The sequence below is a fragment of the Spea bombifrons genome, chromosome 5 (assembly GCF_027358695.1).
Source record: "Spea bombifrons isolate aSpeBom1 chromosome 5, aSpeBom1.2.pri, whole genome shotgun sequence".
Classification (NCBI taxonomy): domain Eukaryota; kingdom Metazoa; phylum Chordata; class Amphibia; order Anura; family Pelobatidae; genus Spea; species Spea bombifrons.
The window spans coordinates 16510758-16531310 of record NC_071091.1 but is presented as its reverse complement, the minus strand read 5'-3'; the positions used below and the strand labels follow the sequence as shown (position 1 = coordinate 16531310).

General features: G+C 39.8%; 2 protein-coding genes across 2 annotated transcripts in view; both read right to left on the bottom strand.

Moving 5' to 3' along the window:
• Positions 1-11403, bottom strand: part of VPS50 (VPS50 subunit of EARP/GARPII complex) — a 72882-nt gene extending 61479 nt beyond the window's left edge. Inside the window, exons 1-2 of the mRNA XM_053466424.1 lie at positions 11171-11403; positions 6058-6126 (exon numbers count right to left, since the gene is read on the bottom strand). Of these exons, the coding sequence (XP_053322399.1) occupies positions 6058-6126; positions 11171-11203 (102 nt within the window). The 5' untranslated portion in view covers positions 11204-11403. The remainder of the gene's footprint in view (positions 1-6057; positions 6127-11170) is intronic.
• A 5057-nt stretch (positions 11404-16460) lies between these two features.
• HEPACAM2 (HEPACAM family member 2) overlaps positions 16461-20553 on the bottom strand; it is a 30086-nt gene continuing 25993 nt past the window's right edge. The window contains exons 5-10 of the mRNA XM_053467293.1: positions 20008-20133; positions 19897-19924; positions 19761-19798; positions 19473-19546; positions 17932-18053; positions 16461-16746 (exon numbers count right to left, since the gene is read on the bottom strand). Coding sequence (XP_053323268.1) covers positions 16743-16746; positions 17932-18053; positions 19473-19546; positions 19761-19798; positions 19897-19924; positions 20008-20133 — 392 coding nt within the window. The 3' untranslated portion in view covers positions 16461-16742. The remainder of the gene's footprint in view (positions 16747-17931; positions 18054-19472; positions 19547-19760; positions 19799-19896; positions 19925-20007; positions 20134-20553) is intronic.

The following is a 20553-nucleotide window of genomic DNA, read 5'->3' as shown; positions in this document are numbered from 1 at the left end:
GTTTATGTAATAATTATAATAATTATAATAATCATAATATATTTTATTGTGAATGTGCTTATATAATTAATAATATTAATATTGGCTTAATTATATTTCACACCATATTTTTCAGATCTTAATGTGTATTCTTATTCTTTATTTCAAAAATATTTCTTTTACATGTAATGTTTTACTCACACAGTAGCTGTGGCTGTTAAGAATGCTATGACTTATAAATAAAAGTCTATTTCGCAAAGACAACCTCTGGATATGACGCTGAGCACGTGTGCTCAACTTCTTTGGTCGACCATGGCGAGGCCTGTTCTGAGTGGAACCTGTCCTGTGAAACCGCTGTATGGTCTTGCCCACCGTGCTGCAGCTCAGTTTCAAGGTCTTGGCAATCTTCTTATAGCCTAGGCCATCTTTATGTAGAGCAACAATTATTTTTTTCAGATCCTCAGAGAGTTCTTTGCCATGAGGTGCCATGTTGAACTTCCAGTGAGCAGTATGAGAGAGTGTGAGAGCGAAAACACCAAATTTAACACACCTGCTCCCCATTCACACCTGAGATCTTGTAACACTAACGAGTCACATGACACCGGGGAGACATTTCCACCTAGGAGTGTACTCACTTTTGTTGCCAAGGTTTAGACATTAATGGCTGTGTGTTGAGTTATTTTGAGGGGACAGTAAATTTATATAGTTATAAAGTTATACAGGCTGTACACTAACTACTTTACATTGTAGCAGAGTGTCATTTCTGCAGTGTCGTCACATGAAAAGATAAAATATTTACAAAAATGTGAGGGTGTACTCACTTTGACTTTTGTGATACTGTACATGTACAGTATATTCTCTGCGTCAGTCATGCACTGACTTCATCTTTCATTGCTGATTTATACATTTTCTAACCTCTAAGTTACCGTTTAAAAAAACAGCCCACCACAGGAATGTGAGCAAAAGATAATTTATTTAAATTTACTGTATTTTTTATTCAAAAGGTATTCTCACAACTAAATATATTTAAAACTTTAACTCTGAGACCTGGCACATGTAATCTCTGATCCCACCATTGTGACTCACTGACCGTGGTACAAGACTCCTCTAGGAGGAGGGTCGGGTTAAGTGACCTGCATTATGGCATCTATGATTCATCAAGACATTGTGAAGTAGCAAGCCTCGGTGGAATACTGAATGAACTCTTACCTAAGCAACCCCATAATGTATTGCTATAGTAACAATGACAGGGACATATCTAACGCTGATTATGGAACTAGTCACTAAATACCTGCCTGTACAAGACACACAGATGATCATTTCTCTAACTGCCTGTATCTCATACTAAAATCATAAATAAAAAGATCTACTCAGTAACAATGCTGCTACACAGACACACACACACATAATATATGAACAACAGTATTGGGACACCTGATCATTACATCAACAGGGATTTTTATGACATAGCATTCTAAATATATAGACATTAATATCCAGTTTGCCCCCCCCTTGCAGCTATAACAGTTTCCACTCTTCTGGGAAGGATTTCCAAAAGATTTGTTTTTGGGGGAATTTTTGCCCATTTATCCAGTAGAGCATTTGTGAGGTCAGACCCTGATGTTGGACGAGAAGGCCTGGCTCGCAATGTCCACTCCAGCTCATCCAAAATGTGTTTCGATGGGGTTGAGGTCAGGGCTCTGTGTGGCCGGCCAAGTTCTTCCACATGAAACTCATCCAACTATGTCTTTATGGGCCTTGCTTTGTGCACTGGGGCAGAGTCATGCTGGAAACGAAAAGGGCCTTCCCCAAACTGTTCCCAAGCAGAGAAGCGGGATATCATGCCACAGAACACGTTTCCACTGCTCCAGAGCCCATTGGTGACGTGCTTTACATCAGTCGATACAACGCTTGGCATTGTACTTGGTGATGTGAGGCTTGCATGCAGCTGCTCGGCCACACGGCTCTGTGACTTTACATGGTCTTCCTTACTTACAGTTGGCCGTGGAAAATCGAATATCTACCAAGGATAAAATTTCACGAATTTACCTATTGAAAAGGTGGCAGCTTATCACAGTACTGAATTCACTGAGCTCTTCAGGACGCCCCATTTGTTTCACAAATGTTTGCAAATGCAAACTGCATTCACAGGTGCTTGACTTTACACACCTGTGGCAATGGGTCTGATTGAAACACCTGGTGTGTCCCTTTGTCCATATAGTGTATGTATGTATATATACTGTATATATATTTGGTTATAGAGTTCATCTGCCTACTCTGTACCTAAAGCTGCAATTAGAAAACTTGTCAAGTTTTTTCTTTAAAAAAAGAAAATTACATATTGCAGGTTCTTTAGTCAACCCAGTTCCAGACAACCATTACGCTTAATAAATCAATACGTTGAAGAAACCCTTGCTTATATTAAATATAAGTCACTATCATCGTCCTAGCACTACCTCTTTAAATTGTCGATTAGCCAAGCCAGAGAGAAAAGCAATAACTAAAGCAACAGGTTTCAATAATATCACCAGGAGCAGTAGGACACACGCCGTATATTGATGATATAAGCACTAAAAATTCATTGTCTGCCATGGAAGGTGGATGCTTAGGCATTCGGTAACATTTTCTTTAGAGATAGCTGTTTTTTGTGTATTTTTTTTGCTGGCAGCATATTAAAGTAACACAGCATATAAAAAAATAATCCATGTGTGGTTAAGGATATAATAAGTATTGTTGTTTATCCTGGATCACTAAATGAATAATGCAACATCATTTTCCATAAAGTAACCAAAATCATATAGATTTATAAAACAGGATTTCAGGATAATTATTGCTGTATTGCTCAATGATAACTGGTTAACTATGTGTGAAAGACAGAAATCGTAACACTGGTAGAATTAGGACTATATATACGTTAAAATATTCTGATGCTGTACTACCACTTTCCAATTCACATGAAGCTCAAGAAAGAACGACTGCCAGCAAATGGGCTAAATGACAAATTCAATTATGTCTTAAGATCAACTGAGCTTTAAAAAATAAAAGCTGCTACATTTTTTAAGTTTTATTTTAAACAAACAATGTATGACATTGAGCTTCAATACAAAAAAAAAACCAACAAAATGTGTTCAAGTCCTATTAAGAACCATTCATACTGAATAAACATGTCACTATATGGACAGAAAGATATATTTTGCAGGCTTCAAACATTCTTAGAGAAATGTGACTTCTTAAAGCAAGATTGCCCCCTACTGACGGTTCGCTGGTGCTGCACCAAGATATTAAAAATCTTACATTCTAGGACAACACATCCCAAGAACAGTTATATCAGTCAAAATAAATTATCCATTAAACAGCCCCTTGCATTTTATGGCCTTTTCGGCAATCCATGGACACCATCTGGGATCTGCTTATTTACGCAATGGCGTTGCACACTGTGTCATTGCTGCACTGTTCTGAGCTCCAGAAGGCTTCCAGGTCCCAGGGGCAGAGTTTAGGAGAGCTCTGGGATCATGGGTAGGTGAGTATTCACGCTAAGATAAGTTAAGTGAGATCAACAATTCGAAAGGACTTAAAGCGTTAGGTTTGTATAAAGGTAATGCTTTATTTTTAAAGGTATTGGGATTTTCCATTTAACTGTTCATCAAACATGGTCAGCCAAGCTCCTTCCGCAGCAGAAGCTCACCGGGGTTGGACCATCATTATGTATAGTGAAGTCAAGGGGTTCAAACCACAAGTCTCCTGTCAATTTTCCCTTAATGAATAGACCCCAAACAAATTACTTTGGTTAGGTGTTGCTTACTATCTAATAGGCAACCATGAATCAAATGGGTTTAATGTTTAAAGAGTTGGTGAGCCACACCTTGGGATTACGGTGGAAGAGGTAGATGGCTTATAGACTAAAAAATAAATTAAAACAGAACAAAACATCAAGGCGCCACAAATGTACATAAAGATAAATTCCATCCGATGGCATCCTTTTGTGTTACTTTGGAAATCATGCATCCGTCAACACACTGCTGTTTAATTAGTGGCAATCAAGAAGTTTTCATGGTGCCCAGTCTTCCATAGTAAACAACAAATTCTGTTTTATTAAATAAATGATTGCTTCTCACGCACAACACACATATGGCATATGTGGTTCTCTGAATGACAAAAGGTTAAACAATCCAACTTCAGTACATAAATTTGATAGTCTAGTATAAAAGTGACGAGGTTTACCACCAAGGTTTGCTAACTAAAGGCAACTTCCACTGTAGAATATTATGTTGTAACTTGAGAAGCAAATTCATGGATACTCAATACTTGGAGTTACGGTCTTGCTGAAGCCCACTTACCAATATAATTCAGTGTGGCCACCAGGGCCCCTGGCAGTAGCATTGCGGAGTACAGCAAGGAGTTGGACAAAGTTGGGTCATACCAACAACTAATTTGTGACCGGCCACAACCACAAAGTTCTGCTGATGTCAGTGAATTCACTCAATACTCAACAGCAAAGTTCAAACCAAGCTACACTCGTTTGTGTGCAGTGAAGCAGTGAATGAGTGTGGAGCAGTGAATGAGTGTGGTTCAGTGAATGCTGTGCTCATGCAGTTTTCTTATTTACTAAATTTTCTGAATAAATAAGTAAAGGTTAATGAGTAAGCAAAAGAGCAAGTTTCCTAAATATTTTAACATTACCAATGTTTTGTAGCATGCTGCTTCCAGCTTTAAAATTCAAGATTCACAGCAATTAGATTCAGATTAAAGTGTAAAAAAAGGACCAAAAAAGACTTCATGCAATTTAATTACCATCTCTAAAATGTCTTTTTTTTTTTTTTTGCAGGCTTGACGGTACAAACCGACAACATTTGCATATCGTATGATGGCATCCAGGTGACAAATACTAAGTATTTCTGCTCCGACAGACCAAATGCAGAAAAAAACCAGTTTAGGCTCAAAGACATTGAGCTTCACTAAAACGTCTGTGTTGTGCAGCATGAACCCGGAGGCAGGATCCATCCCTTTCATGTATTGAATTTGCAAATACAAAAGAAGCGAGATACTCTGAGGCTGTGCGCAGCGCAGAATCTAAAATAAAAACCTCGAGGATTAACCATTCTGAAGAAGAGTTATATAGCACTGAATGATGAAATGGCCAAAAGCATTACCAGTCATGTTTGAAGTAACCAGTCTCTTATTATGGTCTATGGTACAAGAAAAACCAGCAATGGACAACCAAGTAAGTTTATCATGGAGATGTCAAGCAATGTTGATGATTATTTTATATGATTTCAAAATGCGGTTTCTTTAGCTTTGGGACAAGCATACCGAAAAACAGAAACAAAGGAGTATGAGAGTATACTGAGCATAAAAGTTACTGTGAGGGGAACGAGTAGTCAACAGGGCTCAAAGAAACTCATTCACCCGCAGTGTTCACCATTCATTCCTAAACCTACATGTGTTGAGCCTGACACAATGTCACATCAGATTAATTCAGTTGTTTGCTGCAGGGCCACCATAACAAATCTTGGGGCCCAGTGTAAGAGACGGCCCTCTTGCCCCATGCGCCTTCTACCAGCCTGATCTTCCCACTTCCTCGCTCCATAATTGCCACCAGGCCCCAATTCCCAGAAAGAGACCATTTGCGGGCCATAGCCTAGTTATATGTAGCGACCAACAGGGGGCAAGACAGGGGTAGCAAGCTGTGTGGGCTAACAAGGAGGCCCATGACAGATCAGGGAGGGTGGACCCCCATACTTTCCCGCAACCCAATACATGGGTTCTGGTTGTGCCCATGATAACAGCCCTATTTTACTGTGATGTACAGATCGTTAAACTGTAAAATACACCAAAAAGAAACGTTTGGCTTCTAAGCTCTTCCTCTTTGCCCACTCTCTGCTTCCGTGTGTACATACACATGCATATGCCCATCACGGAGCTGACTTGCATACATTGCAAACAGTCAAGCTGTCAAACTGTACAAATGTATTTACCCGTCTGCTAGGTTTGTAGGAAACACACAAATAAAGATAACTACTGATTTCATAAGCATAAGTAGGCGTACTCAACCACACACCGAAAAATAATAAGATATACCTTGGTGGGAATCCTGAAACTCTCAACTGGACTAAGATCGTGGATGCTGTCCTGTGGACTTTTATGACCCTAAAAGGGGAAAAAAAAAACATGTTAAATTGGAATAAATGATGGTTCTGTTCTACCTATTCTGACCAATTTAACAGTTGAAAAACATCATTGCCCAAACTCTTCCCCAAATAACTTTATTATTTATAGAATTTTCCTTCATTCACATAATTTGGCCAAACATATCTCCTGCTTACCAGAGAGCACATGCAGTATACTCACTTGGTTCACATGAGATTTCCCATCTAACAAGACTCCCACGTGGAGGCGCATATACATACACACACACTGTATACACACACTGTATACACACACTGTATACACACACTGTATACACACACTGTATACACACACTGGCGTATTGATCTTTGGCACTGTCCTAGGCCTAACCCAGAGGAGCGCCACCAGCCACCCTTTCTGTGCTGCTGGGCTTCTCTGAAGGAGCACCAGCGTCACATGACCTTTCAGGTGCTCAGCCATAGAAGCCCTGGGGGAAGTGCCGAGAGCCTCGGAGGTTGTCTGCGTGCATCGCACAGACTTTCACCGGCTGCCAGAGATGAGGATCCAGCAGCAGTGGAGGTTGTCTGCTGGCTGCCCCCACTTGACACCAGGGAGTCTGGAGCACGGGGAGCAAGTCTAGGGATCCATTGGTAAGTAGGAGGGGCATATAGGGGGGTCTAACGCATATATGGGAGTCAGAGTGTCATATGGGGGGGCAAAGTGGCATATCCTGGAGGCAGAGTGACATATGGGGGTATAAGGAATATCTGGGGGGGCAAAGTAGCGTGGGGCAGATGTGCATAACTGGGGGCAGGTTGGCAAATAAAAGGAAATAAAACCTACAAATGCATTTTTCTCAATCGTAGTTTTTATTAAATATGAAAAATTAGCTTACATGTGAATTAATATTTACTAGGGCTGAAACAACTAATCGATAAAATCGATAATAATCGATAATGAAAATCGTTGTCAACGAATTTCATCATCGATTAATCGGATCGATTTTTATCGATTATAAAAAGAGGTTTTTTTCAGAGCAAATGCTCTGAAAAACTCCTCTCCTTATATAATCCGACCTCAAACAGAGATCGGATTATAACACCGGAATCCAGATCCCCCGCTACGCTGCAGGGGACCTGGATTCCTCTCACTGTCGGCCGGTCTCTCACTTCCGTCTCTCTCCCCCTCCCATCTGCCTCCTCCCCCCTCCCATACATCACTCTGCCTCTCTACCCGGCACCGTTACTGACAGGCACTTTCCCTGCAGCTTCATAGAAGCCTCAGTGTAAGTGAAGTGCAGTAACGGAGGCTGTCTGTGCGATGCAGACCCCCACCGGCTGACAGAGAATCATCCTCTCTGACAGCCGGTGAGTGTCTGCATCGCACAGACAGACTCCGTTACTGCCCTTCACTTACACTGTGGCTTCTTTGAAGCTGCAGTGAAAGTGCCTTCAGTAACGGAGCCGGGTAGAGAGGCAGAGCGGTGTATGGGAGGGGGGAGGAGTCAGAGGGGTGAATGGGAGCCACCCTCCAATACACCACTCTGGCTCCTCCCCCTCTCATACGCCACTCTGCCTCTCTACCCGGCTCCCTGGTGTCTTGTCAGAAACGGAGGTTCACAGGAGGCAGAGTGGAGTATGGGAGGGGGGAGGAGCCAACGTGATGTATGGGAGGGGAGGAGCCAACGTGATGTATGGGAGGAGGCAGAGTGGAGTATGGGAGGGGGAGGAGCCAGAGTGGTGTATGGGAGGAGGCAGAGTGGAGTATGGGAGGGGGAGGAGCCAAAGTGATGTATGGGAGGGGAGGAGGCAGAGTGGTATATGGGAGGGGGAGGAGGGAAAGTGATGTATGGGAGGGGAGGAGCCAAAGTGATGTATGGGCGGGGGAGGAGGCAGAGTGGTGTATGGGAGGGGGGAGGAGGCAGAGTGGTGTATGGGAGGGGGGAGGAGGCAGAGTGGAGTATGAGAGGGGGAGGAGCCAAAGTGGTGTTTGGGAGGGGGAGGAGCCAGAGTGGTGTATGGGAGGGGGAGGAGGCAGAGTGGAGTATGAGAGGGGGGGGAGCCAGAGTGGTGTTTGGGAGGGGAGGAGCCAGAGTGGTGTATGGGAGGGGGAGGAGCCAGAGTGGTGTATGGGTGAGTTATAGTGGTGTATGGGGGTATTATGATTTTTTAGGGCATATAGGGGGTATAAGGCATATGGATATTAGGCATATCAGGGGGGCATAAACATATCTGGGGGTAAAAGGTATATCAGGGGGCTCAGTTGCATATCACTGGCATATAAGGAGTATAAGGCATATCAGGGGGCACAGTGGCATATCAGGGGGCACAGTGGAATCTGGCATATAAGAGGTATAAGGCATATATGGGGGCAGGGTGGCAAGCTGGGGGTCAGATGTGCATAACTGGGGGCAGTTTGGTAAATAAAAAAATTAAAACAAGGCTTTTTTTCTCACAGTTTTTATTAAATATGAAAAATAGTTAACATATGAATTAATATTTACTAATAACTTTGTATTTAAACCTAGTTTGAGAAGCACTGTGTTTGGGTTCTTGTAGCTTTTATTATTATGTCAGTAAAATAAGAAGGTGAATAGAGAGAGGCCATTGCAATAAAGAGATGAAAGTGTAAATTGTACGTTTTTTATTGCAATTTTTCTTCAATTTAAAATAATGTATTTTTTTATCCGATTAATCGATTAATCGACAAAATAATCGGCCAACTAATCGATTATTAAAATAATCGTTAGTTGCAGCCCTAATATTTACTTTGATTGATGTTTGAAACACAGTTTAGCAAGTAGTCTACATTATGACCTAATCAGTGTGATAAGGCTCTTATTTAGAATAAGTACATTATGCCTAATTTAGTGAATTAACACAAATCACTCAACAGATTCGCCTTTTGAATCAAAAATCAATAAGTCCTGTTTAACCTGTTAGAGAGGAGAAGAGGATACAGAGAATGTCCCATCATCAGCGTTCGGTGAGGAACATTAGTTATCGAGCCAAGAGCTGCGTCCAGACAGCTTATGGGTCATGCTACTGAATTCAGTACGGAACCCAGAGGTTTTCCCTTCATGCCAGTGGCACGGGACCCACAAACAGACTCAATTACCAATTTAACAAAGAAGATGGGCTTAACAAACCTAGAGAGCCCCTCTCTACGGCTGCTAGTAAAAATGTATTTCAATAAAACAACGGACGCGTGCTATGACTTCTGTTTTGTTGACGCATTATACACTGTGGGAAATTGGTTATTAATGACCAAGATATGTAGGATTCGGGAAGATGACAAGCAACCTCATACTACTGCGAAGCCCACTGAAGCAGTGCATTAACCCCTTCCGTGCCATACCACTGTGTACAAGCAGATAGCAGAATTACTTTTACTGATTAACACACTTCACATAAACCGAACAATATGGCTAAAAACATGGTACATATAATGTATAATGACCTAATGTCAAATAGGAGGCTATAGCAATCTCATAGAGCTCTGAATAACCATTTGGTTATTTGTCTGTTCTTACATATAACTGGGCGAACATGTCAAAGTGTGTAATTAATACTAGTAAGTCCAGATTGTGAAAATAAAATTAATGTATAGGGGAAAAAATCTGAAATTTCACATATAAATGCCTTTGTTTTCCATCCATAAGAGCGTACGATTAATATTATTTGTCTGGCTAAATTGTCTTTTTCTGCAGGTATAACACCTGCATGATGTGGAGAAGAACAGGACTTGATCCAAAACCAAACTCTTTCACAGTCAATTGGCAGATTTGGGATTCATAATTGAGTTTGCGCACCTAATAAGCATTAATGTAATGTCGGCCTGTAAACCAGAGGAAGATTCTAGTTTAAGTGGGTTTTTTCCCTCGGAACAGAGATGTATTTTGTGCAGATCCTATGAAAACACTCATGCAAATGAAACAATATCCATGACACTTATTCTGTACTAATCTGTAGTGACAATAGTACAGCAGTGTGAGATATGTTATATATACAGTACCGTTTAAATGTTTGGGGTCACTTAAAAATGTCCTTGTTTTTGAAGAGAAGCTAATTTTGCTCATTATTTCAGAAATCCGGCGCAGACGGGGTTAATGTTGTAAATGACTATTGTAGCTGGAAACGGGTTATCCTCAATAGAATATGTTCATAGGCTACAGAGGCCCTTTATCACTCCCATCACTCCTGTGTTCCAATGACAAGCTGTGCTCGCTGAGCCTAGTTTAAGTTTAAAAGGCTAATTGATCATCAGAGAACCCTTTTGCAAACTTTTGAATGGTAGTGAATATATATATATATATATATATATAATATATATATATATCTCATCAAATGTGCGACTAACTAAGATACTACTGAGAGCTGAAATCACACAATCTGTTTAGACCTGTTAAGAGTCTCTAGCTGTTACTGATCTATAATGATATACATGAAGGACTCTGCGCCCCAGTTTGCTTTATTTGATCGCTCATTAAAGAGGGCATTGAGTGCCCCGAAAATCGCATTCAGATCTAATGAGACGATCAATGCGGAAGATTAACTGCATTTGCCACGGGCCACCTTCTGCAGGTGCTGGGGTGTAGATTTATGTACAGAGGGCTTGATCTTAAAAAAAAAAGTGAATAACCAGCATAATGTGTAAAATATATAGGCGCATGGATCCGACAACCAGTCATGGGGCTTAACCCATTCATTTCCAGTAAGGTAAGTGGTGAATGGATAAACACATAAACAACACGGGGACCTTTAAACTGACATTTAGTCCACCAAGTATAACATACATCATCCAGCCCACTGAAGCAGTGCATTAACCTCTTCCATGCCATACCACTGGTATCAATTCAGCATAACAGGGCTGTCAGATTTACCACAATATGAGGCATCGTTGGCAGCAAAGGCCTGGAGCTAAAGGAAGCAGATGCAGCGTCCTCTCTTTTGCCTCCACGAGCAAACGCTGGGCTACCCAGTTCCACACACCTGACAGCCCTAAGCCTGTGGCTTTATTCTGTAAATCGAAGGCCTCTACTCGTTTACTTTTGTAGGTTCTTTACCTGGCGGGTCATCAGGGACTTGATCTTCTGCATGGTAGGGACTCAGAACGTTTCCCTGTCACCCCGTCAGTTAACGTCGCGACAATTCTCAATTCCCGATCAAAACATCCAAAAACAGCAGGTTAGTCCAGCTTCTCAGTGACACTGGGAAGCCATACTAAGCGTCACGTGATACAACTAGAGCAGCTTGACAGTTCGGCAGCCTTTCTGGGAGTTGTTGTCCATTAGGCTTCCTGCTAGGAATCATCTCTAAGCAAAGGACTTGCGTAGTCCTACATTGACCGGCATGCTTTGCGCCGGAGCTTACAGTATGGCGTAAGTAAGGCGTGCGCTAGCAGGAAGTAGTGTCAGTCGGGGTGTAGAATTGGGAAGCTCAGGTTGTTTATGTAGAAGCTGAAAAGGGCGGATATTATTCATATCAGACTCATTCATGTTTTATGTGATTTTAGTAAAAACCCCAAACCATATTCTCAATAATAGAAGTTTATGGGTGAACAACATGATTAGATCTGCCATTAAAAAAATCATCCAAGTGGGGTTCTTCACTGATTTCCAGATGTGCAGATAAGATTTTCAGGATATAAGAAGCCACTTTCACATTACATGTATGTTCTTGTGCCAAGGCACACTCGCTAGACTGGTTTTGAGTTGGTAAGTACAGTAGAATTCACCACAGACCCTTCAAGCCTACACCATTTGTTTTAATCCTTCAGGGCGGTCTATGGCTGGTGGTGGAGGGGGGAAATTTTATAATACCAGCGATGGCTGGGGCCAGATATTGCACTTTGATCACATGTTTCACTGGCAAATTGGAAACGTCACAGTGGAGCCCGGTCCACGAAGACAATGCTTTCTGGTGGGAGGGGTGGTTGTGCCTTTTGGCCACCATTCCTCCATGAAGACTTCAGCAGGTCTCCTTTTTTCAAGAGTGACCCTATAGGATCTGGCTCTCTCTTAACTTCAGCCTGAGAGGGAAGGAAGGGGCTGCATACCCCATCAGGGGCAGTGTAGCTCCAGATTAGAGCCTTGGACTGTTTTCTTAATCCTGCTCCTAAAACTTAATTGTTAGGGTGCATTCAATATAAACCGATCGTAGTTTTGATAAATAAAATGTCATACTAAAGGCTGTGTGTGTCATGATCCCGTATAGCCACCAGATGGACTCAAACACTTCCTTATAACATTTCTGCTTTTGCATTCTGATTGCTAGATATTTCTGGTGAATAAAGTGTTTAAATAATAAAACGCATCTCTTTAGTTTAATTTCTATTAATAAATCTTGTCTTTTGATATATCATTGGAAGGGTCTGCTGTTGTATGATACAAGTTCAGACTGCTGCTCATTCTCATAGCAAATTGTATTAAGAAAAAGTAGAAAAATAACAATATTATTCATAAATGTTTATTAGTACAATCTATGTAAAAAATTAACAAAAAATAACCTACTATATTTAACTTTTAAATAACGTGGATTTCCCAAAGTGGTCACTTGGTAAAAAGTATCTCACTAATTTTCTTTAAAAGAAGAATTGAGTTGATTTTCCCCATGCACTTAGTCGTTGTCCAGGTGTTACAGCCCAGCAGATGGTCTTCGACATTCAAGCAACAAACACAGCACTTAAGGCAGATAGGCGACAATTGAAGGCATGACCAATGTCGATCAGCTATGCCTGTGGCAGGGATTATAATCTTTGATTCTCTTACGGTATCCCCATATGAAGTCTCTCCATCAGTCATCTACCACAAGATACAGATACAGTTCGTGCAGGATAAGGTGCTCCAGATTGAAAAGCAGAGAAACTTCAAGAGAATGTTCTATTACGGTTGCTGGCTGATCCATGGATAGCAGAAGCTATCTGTATGAGGGTACTGACTGGTGATTCCTCAGCCCTCAAACAGGGGTGCCCAGCCTTGGGTACGGTGGCCCTGTAACAGTATGATAATCCGAGCAGGTGTCAGGTCAAGGCTGCGGATCTCCTTATCTTTAGTATCCCCTGTCTCGGTATTGTTCCCTTGTCCCACTACATTTCCTTCAGTGTTATGCTTTATGCTTCTTTGTTTTCATTCATTCCTGAATTTTCTTATGCTCTGACATTAACGTCTGATTCTTACATTTCGCTCCTGCTCTTAGCTTCAGCTTCTGTTTCTTTTATAAATTGTGCCCCGCCGGTTTGTTATGTTTGTCTCAGTCTGCAGTCTATAGGTATGTTACCTTTGCCCTCTTTTCCCTGAATCCTCTGAGAATCTCAGTTCCTCTCTCTTCTCCCCGTGTCTCAGTTAAGAATTCTATGCTTGCTTAAAGGAAAAGAGTTGGATCTCGGCTCCTCACTTCATCCCTTGTGTTCCTTGCCTTGTTCCCTGTCCTTTTGTTGTGTCCTTTACCATGTATGTCTTGTCTTGTTATGTTTAGAATCTGTGTTCTGCGTATTCTTGCTTATGTTCGGCTTTGCTGGTTATGCTTTATTCAGTTTGCTATGTATTTCTCTCTTGCTGTGTTTCTTGCTTGGTCTCCCTGTTTCTTGCTAAGTCCCACTTGCTCGGTCCCCCTCGCTCGCTCGCTATGTCAGGGCTCTGGTATGGTGCTGCACAACCCTAGGTGCTCAACACCCAGGAAAGGGCAGTTGCTCTCCTGCCTTTGGGCACTAGTGTGGCTGGTCCATCCCCAACAGTGGCACGTTTACCTATTTCATCTGTTTTTCCCATTTTTCCTGATGTAAAGATGGAGACCTTAATCAGTTCTTGGTCTTGTTTTGGCTTCAGGATGGTTTTATGTCTATATGTATCTTCCTAGGCTGTTCCTAGGCTCGACCACTTCTGCTGGAAGGCCATTCAATTTATCTACCAGCAAAGTAAAACATTTTTACATTTTTTTTCATTAGGGATCAATTGAGTCTTTTAGTTAAAACAGGAGAGCCAACTTTTTTCTTTATGAGGTGCTTCTTTTACATAGAAGTCTTTATTGGCTTCTTACGTTGCACGTTTGTTATAACAATATATTAACCCTCTTGGAGTAATTTAAGTTTAGTGAAAGTTGAAATGGATTCTTATTGAGTGTTGTATTATACTTTTATTTAAGTTGCATTTGTTTGCAGTGTGATGTTTTCTACATTGTAGCATACATTTGCACGCTAAGTGGTGTAACGCATGATCTGCTCCAGCCCTCTCACATGTTTTGGTTACATGGGAATTATCACTGATTTCATCTTTTGTTACACTTTGATAATCAGACTTGACAAATAGCATGAAAGTCAAAATCCTACCTGTCCTGTTTGATCAGGCTGTCAATTGGCAACTTAGAGTCCCCCCCTCGGTAGCAGAAGAAATTACCGTTATATACAGAATGCACGATCACGTGATCAGGCATTCTCTTCCAGTAGGTATCAATGCTGACACTAACAGGAGGGTCGCTGCAGGACAGAAGAGACACAGTAGGGTCTGTCTAGATGCCCCCAGGATATCCTGTTGCTCCCCCTGCTGGCTGATGGCACACAGTGTCATCAGCATGCAGATCAGGGAAAGGATTAGTTTCTCCTCCTTCCAGAAAAGTATTAAAATATAAAAAAAAATTTAAACCTAATAAACAATATTAAAAAATAACATTTATTGGGACCCCAGTAATGTAAGTTTGACATCACTGGCATCTAAAGTGTGTAAAAATGATCCCCAAAGTGATCTCAATACAATGCTGTACGGATAATATATATTTTGTGTGCCCTACCACTAAGGTAAAAAATTAAGCCAGTAGTATTAATAAGTATATAATATCAGGTAATATGTAAAGTGTGAATGTGGCCCTCTTGAAAAAGGCGTTTCTGTAATCTGGGGATGTTGCGGACCATAAATAAGGTCATCGTTCAGCAGTGGGACCTACCGTGGGTTTGTATGGAAATATGGAAACATGGTTTAAGACATATGGTAAAAATAAAGCCCAAAAAAAAACCCTGCCCTGAAACGGTTAATAAATTTAAATGTTATGTCAGAAACAAATTTAAAGGTGCTGTTCCAAAAACTACATTCAATTGGTGCTTTATTGTTATTACAACAGGTCACGCAGCACCCTAAAAAATGCACTAAAATAGTAAATTCCAGTTAACCAGAAGGAGCATTTAGACATGAATAAGAAGTATCTTTTACACTCATTTTTCACAGAATACCCTAGAAACTGCAGAGTGTTTTTTGGTATATCAAGAGAAAGTATGGATAGATAAAACAATCATAATAAAAACTTCAGTCTGTTATGGATGTTATTTTAAGATTTCCTGATTAAGAATAACACACTTGAACCACACACCTTTATTTCACAAAGCCAACCAGGTAAGACAAAATCAACATTTGAATGAATCGCTCGGTATGTGGATATACATAAACCAATTAAAGAGGAATTTTGTAATACAAGAATAAAATTTATTACATTGCACAATGACATTTTGCTTGCTGTCATTATGGTAGTCAGGATTAATGACACATGAGGTCATTATTGAAGTCACAAGAGCTTGCATTTCAACCCTACAATACTGTGGGATACATCCGCATTTGCTAGTTTAACAGCAGCAATAAAATGCGTCCCAAGCTGATATCATTCTTAAATAATCATCCTTAACCTCTTAAGCTGGACTTGTTGTCGTACGCACACCAAAGGGTGGCTCCGAGACAAGCTTGGAAAATGCAAAATTAGAGATTTTATCCTATACACCAGCTGCAGGGGGCAGTATAGACCAACAGACATATTTTTTTCTCCCTGCTAACCTCAATATAGTTTGAAAGCACCCTAAGCATTTGTGAGGTCATCCTGAAAACCTGTGTTGCTGGATGGCCCTATGAACCCGAGCTTGGAATCATTGCTCTAGTTTTAACCTTCACAGGTTTATTTGGAAGAAAAAAAAAAGTATGGGTCACATCAAATAACATTTACTATATCATCCATTTAATAGAATATAAAAATGTACAATACATGGATACGAATTAAAGAAAATTCACTTATAAACACATACAAATAATTCTAGCAGATTCCAAAATAAATAGTACATTTTCTTTTAAAAATATTTTCGATTAAATCAGTGCCGCCCAAATTTATATGGTGAGATACAGAGTTAGTAGGTATGGATATGGTGGCTCATAAGGTGTCTTAGAAAGATATTCACTAACCTGAGAATTGGCAGGAAGTTTAAACATTTAAACTTCCTGATCTTGGTAAACATTATAAAGAGATACTCCCATCACGCGTCATTCGCAAGAGGGGCTAAGTTTGTCATGGTTAATGCATAATTATTAATATATATTAATAATTATTGCAGGAGGAATCCACTTCATCATAATGCTCCTGGATTTGTGAATGCACTCTTCCATTGTTTATAAGACATATATTCTGGAGGTCCTGCAGGACCTTTGGGACCATCAATAATAAATAATTACATATTTTATTCCATTGCCTAATGGTTTCTTCAAATTGTTGCAATAATACATAAAATCTAATTACACGAGACTGAGGTATTTAACAAGAATAGTCATGTTTGACATGGAATGTTGTTGACATGGTTTTTCCATACTTTTGCTTCTGATGTTAATGTCTTCTCTACCTGAAAAATAGAAGATTTTCATTATAAGACTATGATTATAATGTATTATATACAATTGTACTATACCCATGGAAAAAATTAAGGTCTATAATAAAATACCCTTTTTTATTTTCCTTTTTTTTTAAAATAAAATGTTAAAAAAAGGTTTATGCAAAATAAAATATACTTTTAAGATATATGATCCATGCCAGATAATAGCAGATTGAAAAATGTTGGTTGTGCAGATGCATGTTGGGTATATGCAGACCTGTGTAATATGCACACCTAGTGGCTGATCTTTGAATTACATTCCGTTACTGTAATACACGGATTACACTGCAGCAGCCTGTGCTATAGTCGTGTTGCTGGATGACATTTGGTCCAGCTTGTGTGTTTACTACTGCAAACTTGCCTCGACTAACAACTCCTGCTCTGGCAAATGAATCCAAGTATCATCTGTGATAAGTGATGTTAGGTGTACATTTTTCTCCAAATGTTTGTCACTGCATTACAGCACAGGCTATTGTTACATGCAACACTATTTACACAATGTCTTCTTGTTTCCATTGTTCCTTATGTTGTCTTAATAGCAAATTACTTCCCTGTCCTGAACTCACCCCTTTGGCTCCATTGCCTTGATTTGCATTTCATGGAAAGGTTGACTTCTATGGACTGAGGTCTTTTTCTAACCTTACTAGATGAGTTTAGTATATTTTTTCAATGTTAAACTGTTAGTGTTTTGATACACCTAGACACATACGTCTATGTGTTCCCTGCCAGTGGAAGTCCATCAATCGCTATTGATAAAAGCCACGTACAAATAATTATATTAACCTGAATTTCTGGCAAAGTTAAGTAGAAGATTCACCCATTATGTCTAACAGAACACAAACTAATAAAAGAGATGCCTCGGTTATATTGACACTCCAAATATTTTGATGTCCTAAAGAGATTTTATGACGTCTGATAAGGAGATTGCAGTGTATCATTTAGAGGTCTGGCGTGGGAGTATATTGCATCAAAAATGGAATTCACTTGCTATGGCAAAAGCCATACATGTTTGTCATATTGCTTATATCACTAAATAAGGTGTGTTATAAGGTATCGTGTTGATGGAACTGTAACAAGACTTGTTTTATTTGCTCTAAGTAAGCAAAGGCAGTCAATCAAACATATACAAATGTGACAAGGAAGTTTGGGACTTACTCCTGAGGTTGTACGTCTTCATGTGCCTGCTCAGGAACATGCCTTATAACTTCATAAACCGTGCAGTTTGTATCTCGAGCTTGTGAGGCAGTAGACACTGAAGCAGATTTGCTACTGGGCACCTATGGTGGAGAAATTAAAATGGACTCTCTATAACTAACAGTATAATGACAGCTTAAAGAGAACCCAGTAATGAACTGTGTAATGATGATCATGATCCAAGTGCATGTATAACAAATATCCTAAAACAGAAGGTAGGCACACTTTTTTTCGTTTTTTCCTACACCGAGTAACATGGCCGATTTAGAAAGAAAAAATAAGTGGCAATGGACATGGGTTGTTTGTAGCTTCACAGAACAATGACATCAGTGGTGTAAAAAGGATAGTATATCCAATAAGTGATAGATAAGCATTCGGAAGCAAAGATCACACAAGACAACTGGTTTAACAAGAGTAACATCATCTATGTTTGTTTCTCAGAATTCATTAGAGGAAGAGATTTTTTTTCCTGTTTTTGCAAAATGTGTAGAACAGACCAAGAGTAGGAGGTAGGAGGTGACAGATACATTTTCTACATATCTTCAGCTAATTAAGGATTACAGATCTCCGGAAAAGTGAAACTAAATACATTGGATAAGTTTAAGTTGATTACCTAAATTATAGTTTTACTCTATTGATTTTAGGCCTGGACTAGCCATCTGGCACACCGGGCAAATGCCCCATGGGCTGCCATCATCCCAGACTCACTCGGCCTGCTGCTATAGCCGCACATAGGGTGCTGCAGCATGCGGCCAGTGGTTGGATATGACAGGCTGGATATACATGTTTTGTGCATCTCCTACACAAACATATTTTGGTATATTCTACTCTTAAATAATGAAATATGACACAATGAACCTAGTAAAATAGTACATTAATTCCTATGAATGTGGATTGTTATAATTCATTATGGTGATGAATGTACCTAATTGTAATTGACACAGGGTAGTCTGCAAGGTAATATTATGCACTGGAAAATGCAACTATAGTCATATTTAATCAATATTTACAAATATTTTAAATGTTAACATTTAACCATTGTGTGTACAGGGGTACACTGTGTGTTACGCAATCTCTATACATATAAAAGCCTTGTCACCACAGGACGCACTGGGCAAGACTTAAAGCAAAGTGCATTTGATGGAGGATTCACGCTAAGGCAATTCCAGATAGCAGTGGGCTTGGAAGAGGGAATGCCAGATAGTGTGGTGTGGAGAAGTAAAAACAATGGAGGAGCTGGAGCTAGAGAGAGAGGAAAGACGAAAACTGCATATCATTTTAATGGGCACATATGCTACTTTTTATGTATTTGTGTTGCATGAACTAAAAACGGGGATTCGCCGGCACTGCAGCTACTCTGTAATACAGCCCTAACATGAAACATGAAAAGGCGTCCATGTCTCATTGAGGTGCAAATATTTGCTCACTTTATGGAGGGTGGTGCAGTTATCTCTTTCATAATCTTTATTATATACATTAATGTAGAACTAACATATACACACCCTGAGCGGAGCAGAAGGATCAGGAAAGGCAACAAACTCATATATCCCAAAATCATTCAAAGCATCTTCATGTCCTAAAAGAAAAACAAATATTACAATGTAATGCACTACCTTCCATTAATTTCATAAGAAACAAATGTCTTAATGTGCAGTGACTAGTTTTATGATCATTCATTTCATTAACCATCAGTTCACCACAGACAGTGACAGATAGGTGCTTACATATCGCTTTTATAGAATTGGTCATTTTGTAGAAAAAAGGGAGTACCTGCTTTTTAAGATCTTTACCTGAAAATATCTGTGTTCTTCTGTATTCTGTAGAAGGCCTTCAGTTGTCCAGAAAAAAAAATATATAAAATAAATGACGGCACTAACAGAAAAACAAAACTTTAATGCTATAGTAGTGATAATATTAATAACATACCTTCTATCGTGAAGTTTCCAATGAATAGCTGCAAGAGAAGATTCCAAATGAAAATAACATTTAAAAAAAAAGTAATAAATGACAGTTACAAAACAAAAAAATGTCACATACCTCGATGAAGTCGATATCTCTTCCACACAAACAGAAGACATATGCACAAAATTAAAAACAAGGACACTCCAGTTATGGCAGCTAAAGGAGACACTGAGCTTTCGTTTTGTAGAAGTTTCTGATGATCTACGAGAAATAAAAAATACCAGCGTGTGAAATCTCTACTGTATGTGAAATTCATTGAAAATATATGTTGATAAATTGGATTCTGATATTCTTACTAGCTTATCCCAAAGCCTTTTTCTTGACTTTAGCCTGTGGATACAATACAATTTGGGATCGACTGGATGAAGGAAGCAGTTATTCAACGCTATTTGACACTCTTCTTCCATATAGATACAGTAGGCAACTGCCTAATATGTGTTATGGGTACCCTGCCAAGCACATGAATATAAGCCAGAAAATGCTCATCCATTACAGCTAAGCTCTAAGGCTTTGAGGGGTGCCGGTACCATCTGGGCATTAAAGTGCTTGAAATGTAAATACTGTTTTATGAACGGCAGGATTATCATTACTCCATCTGCAGAAGATACATAGAAGCTTATG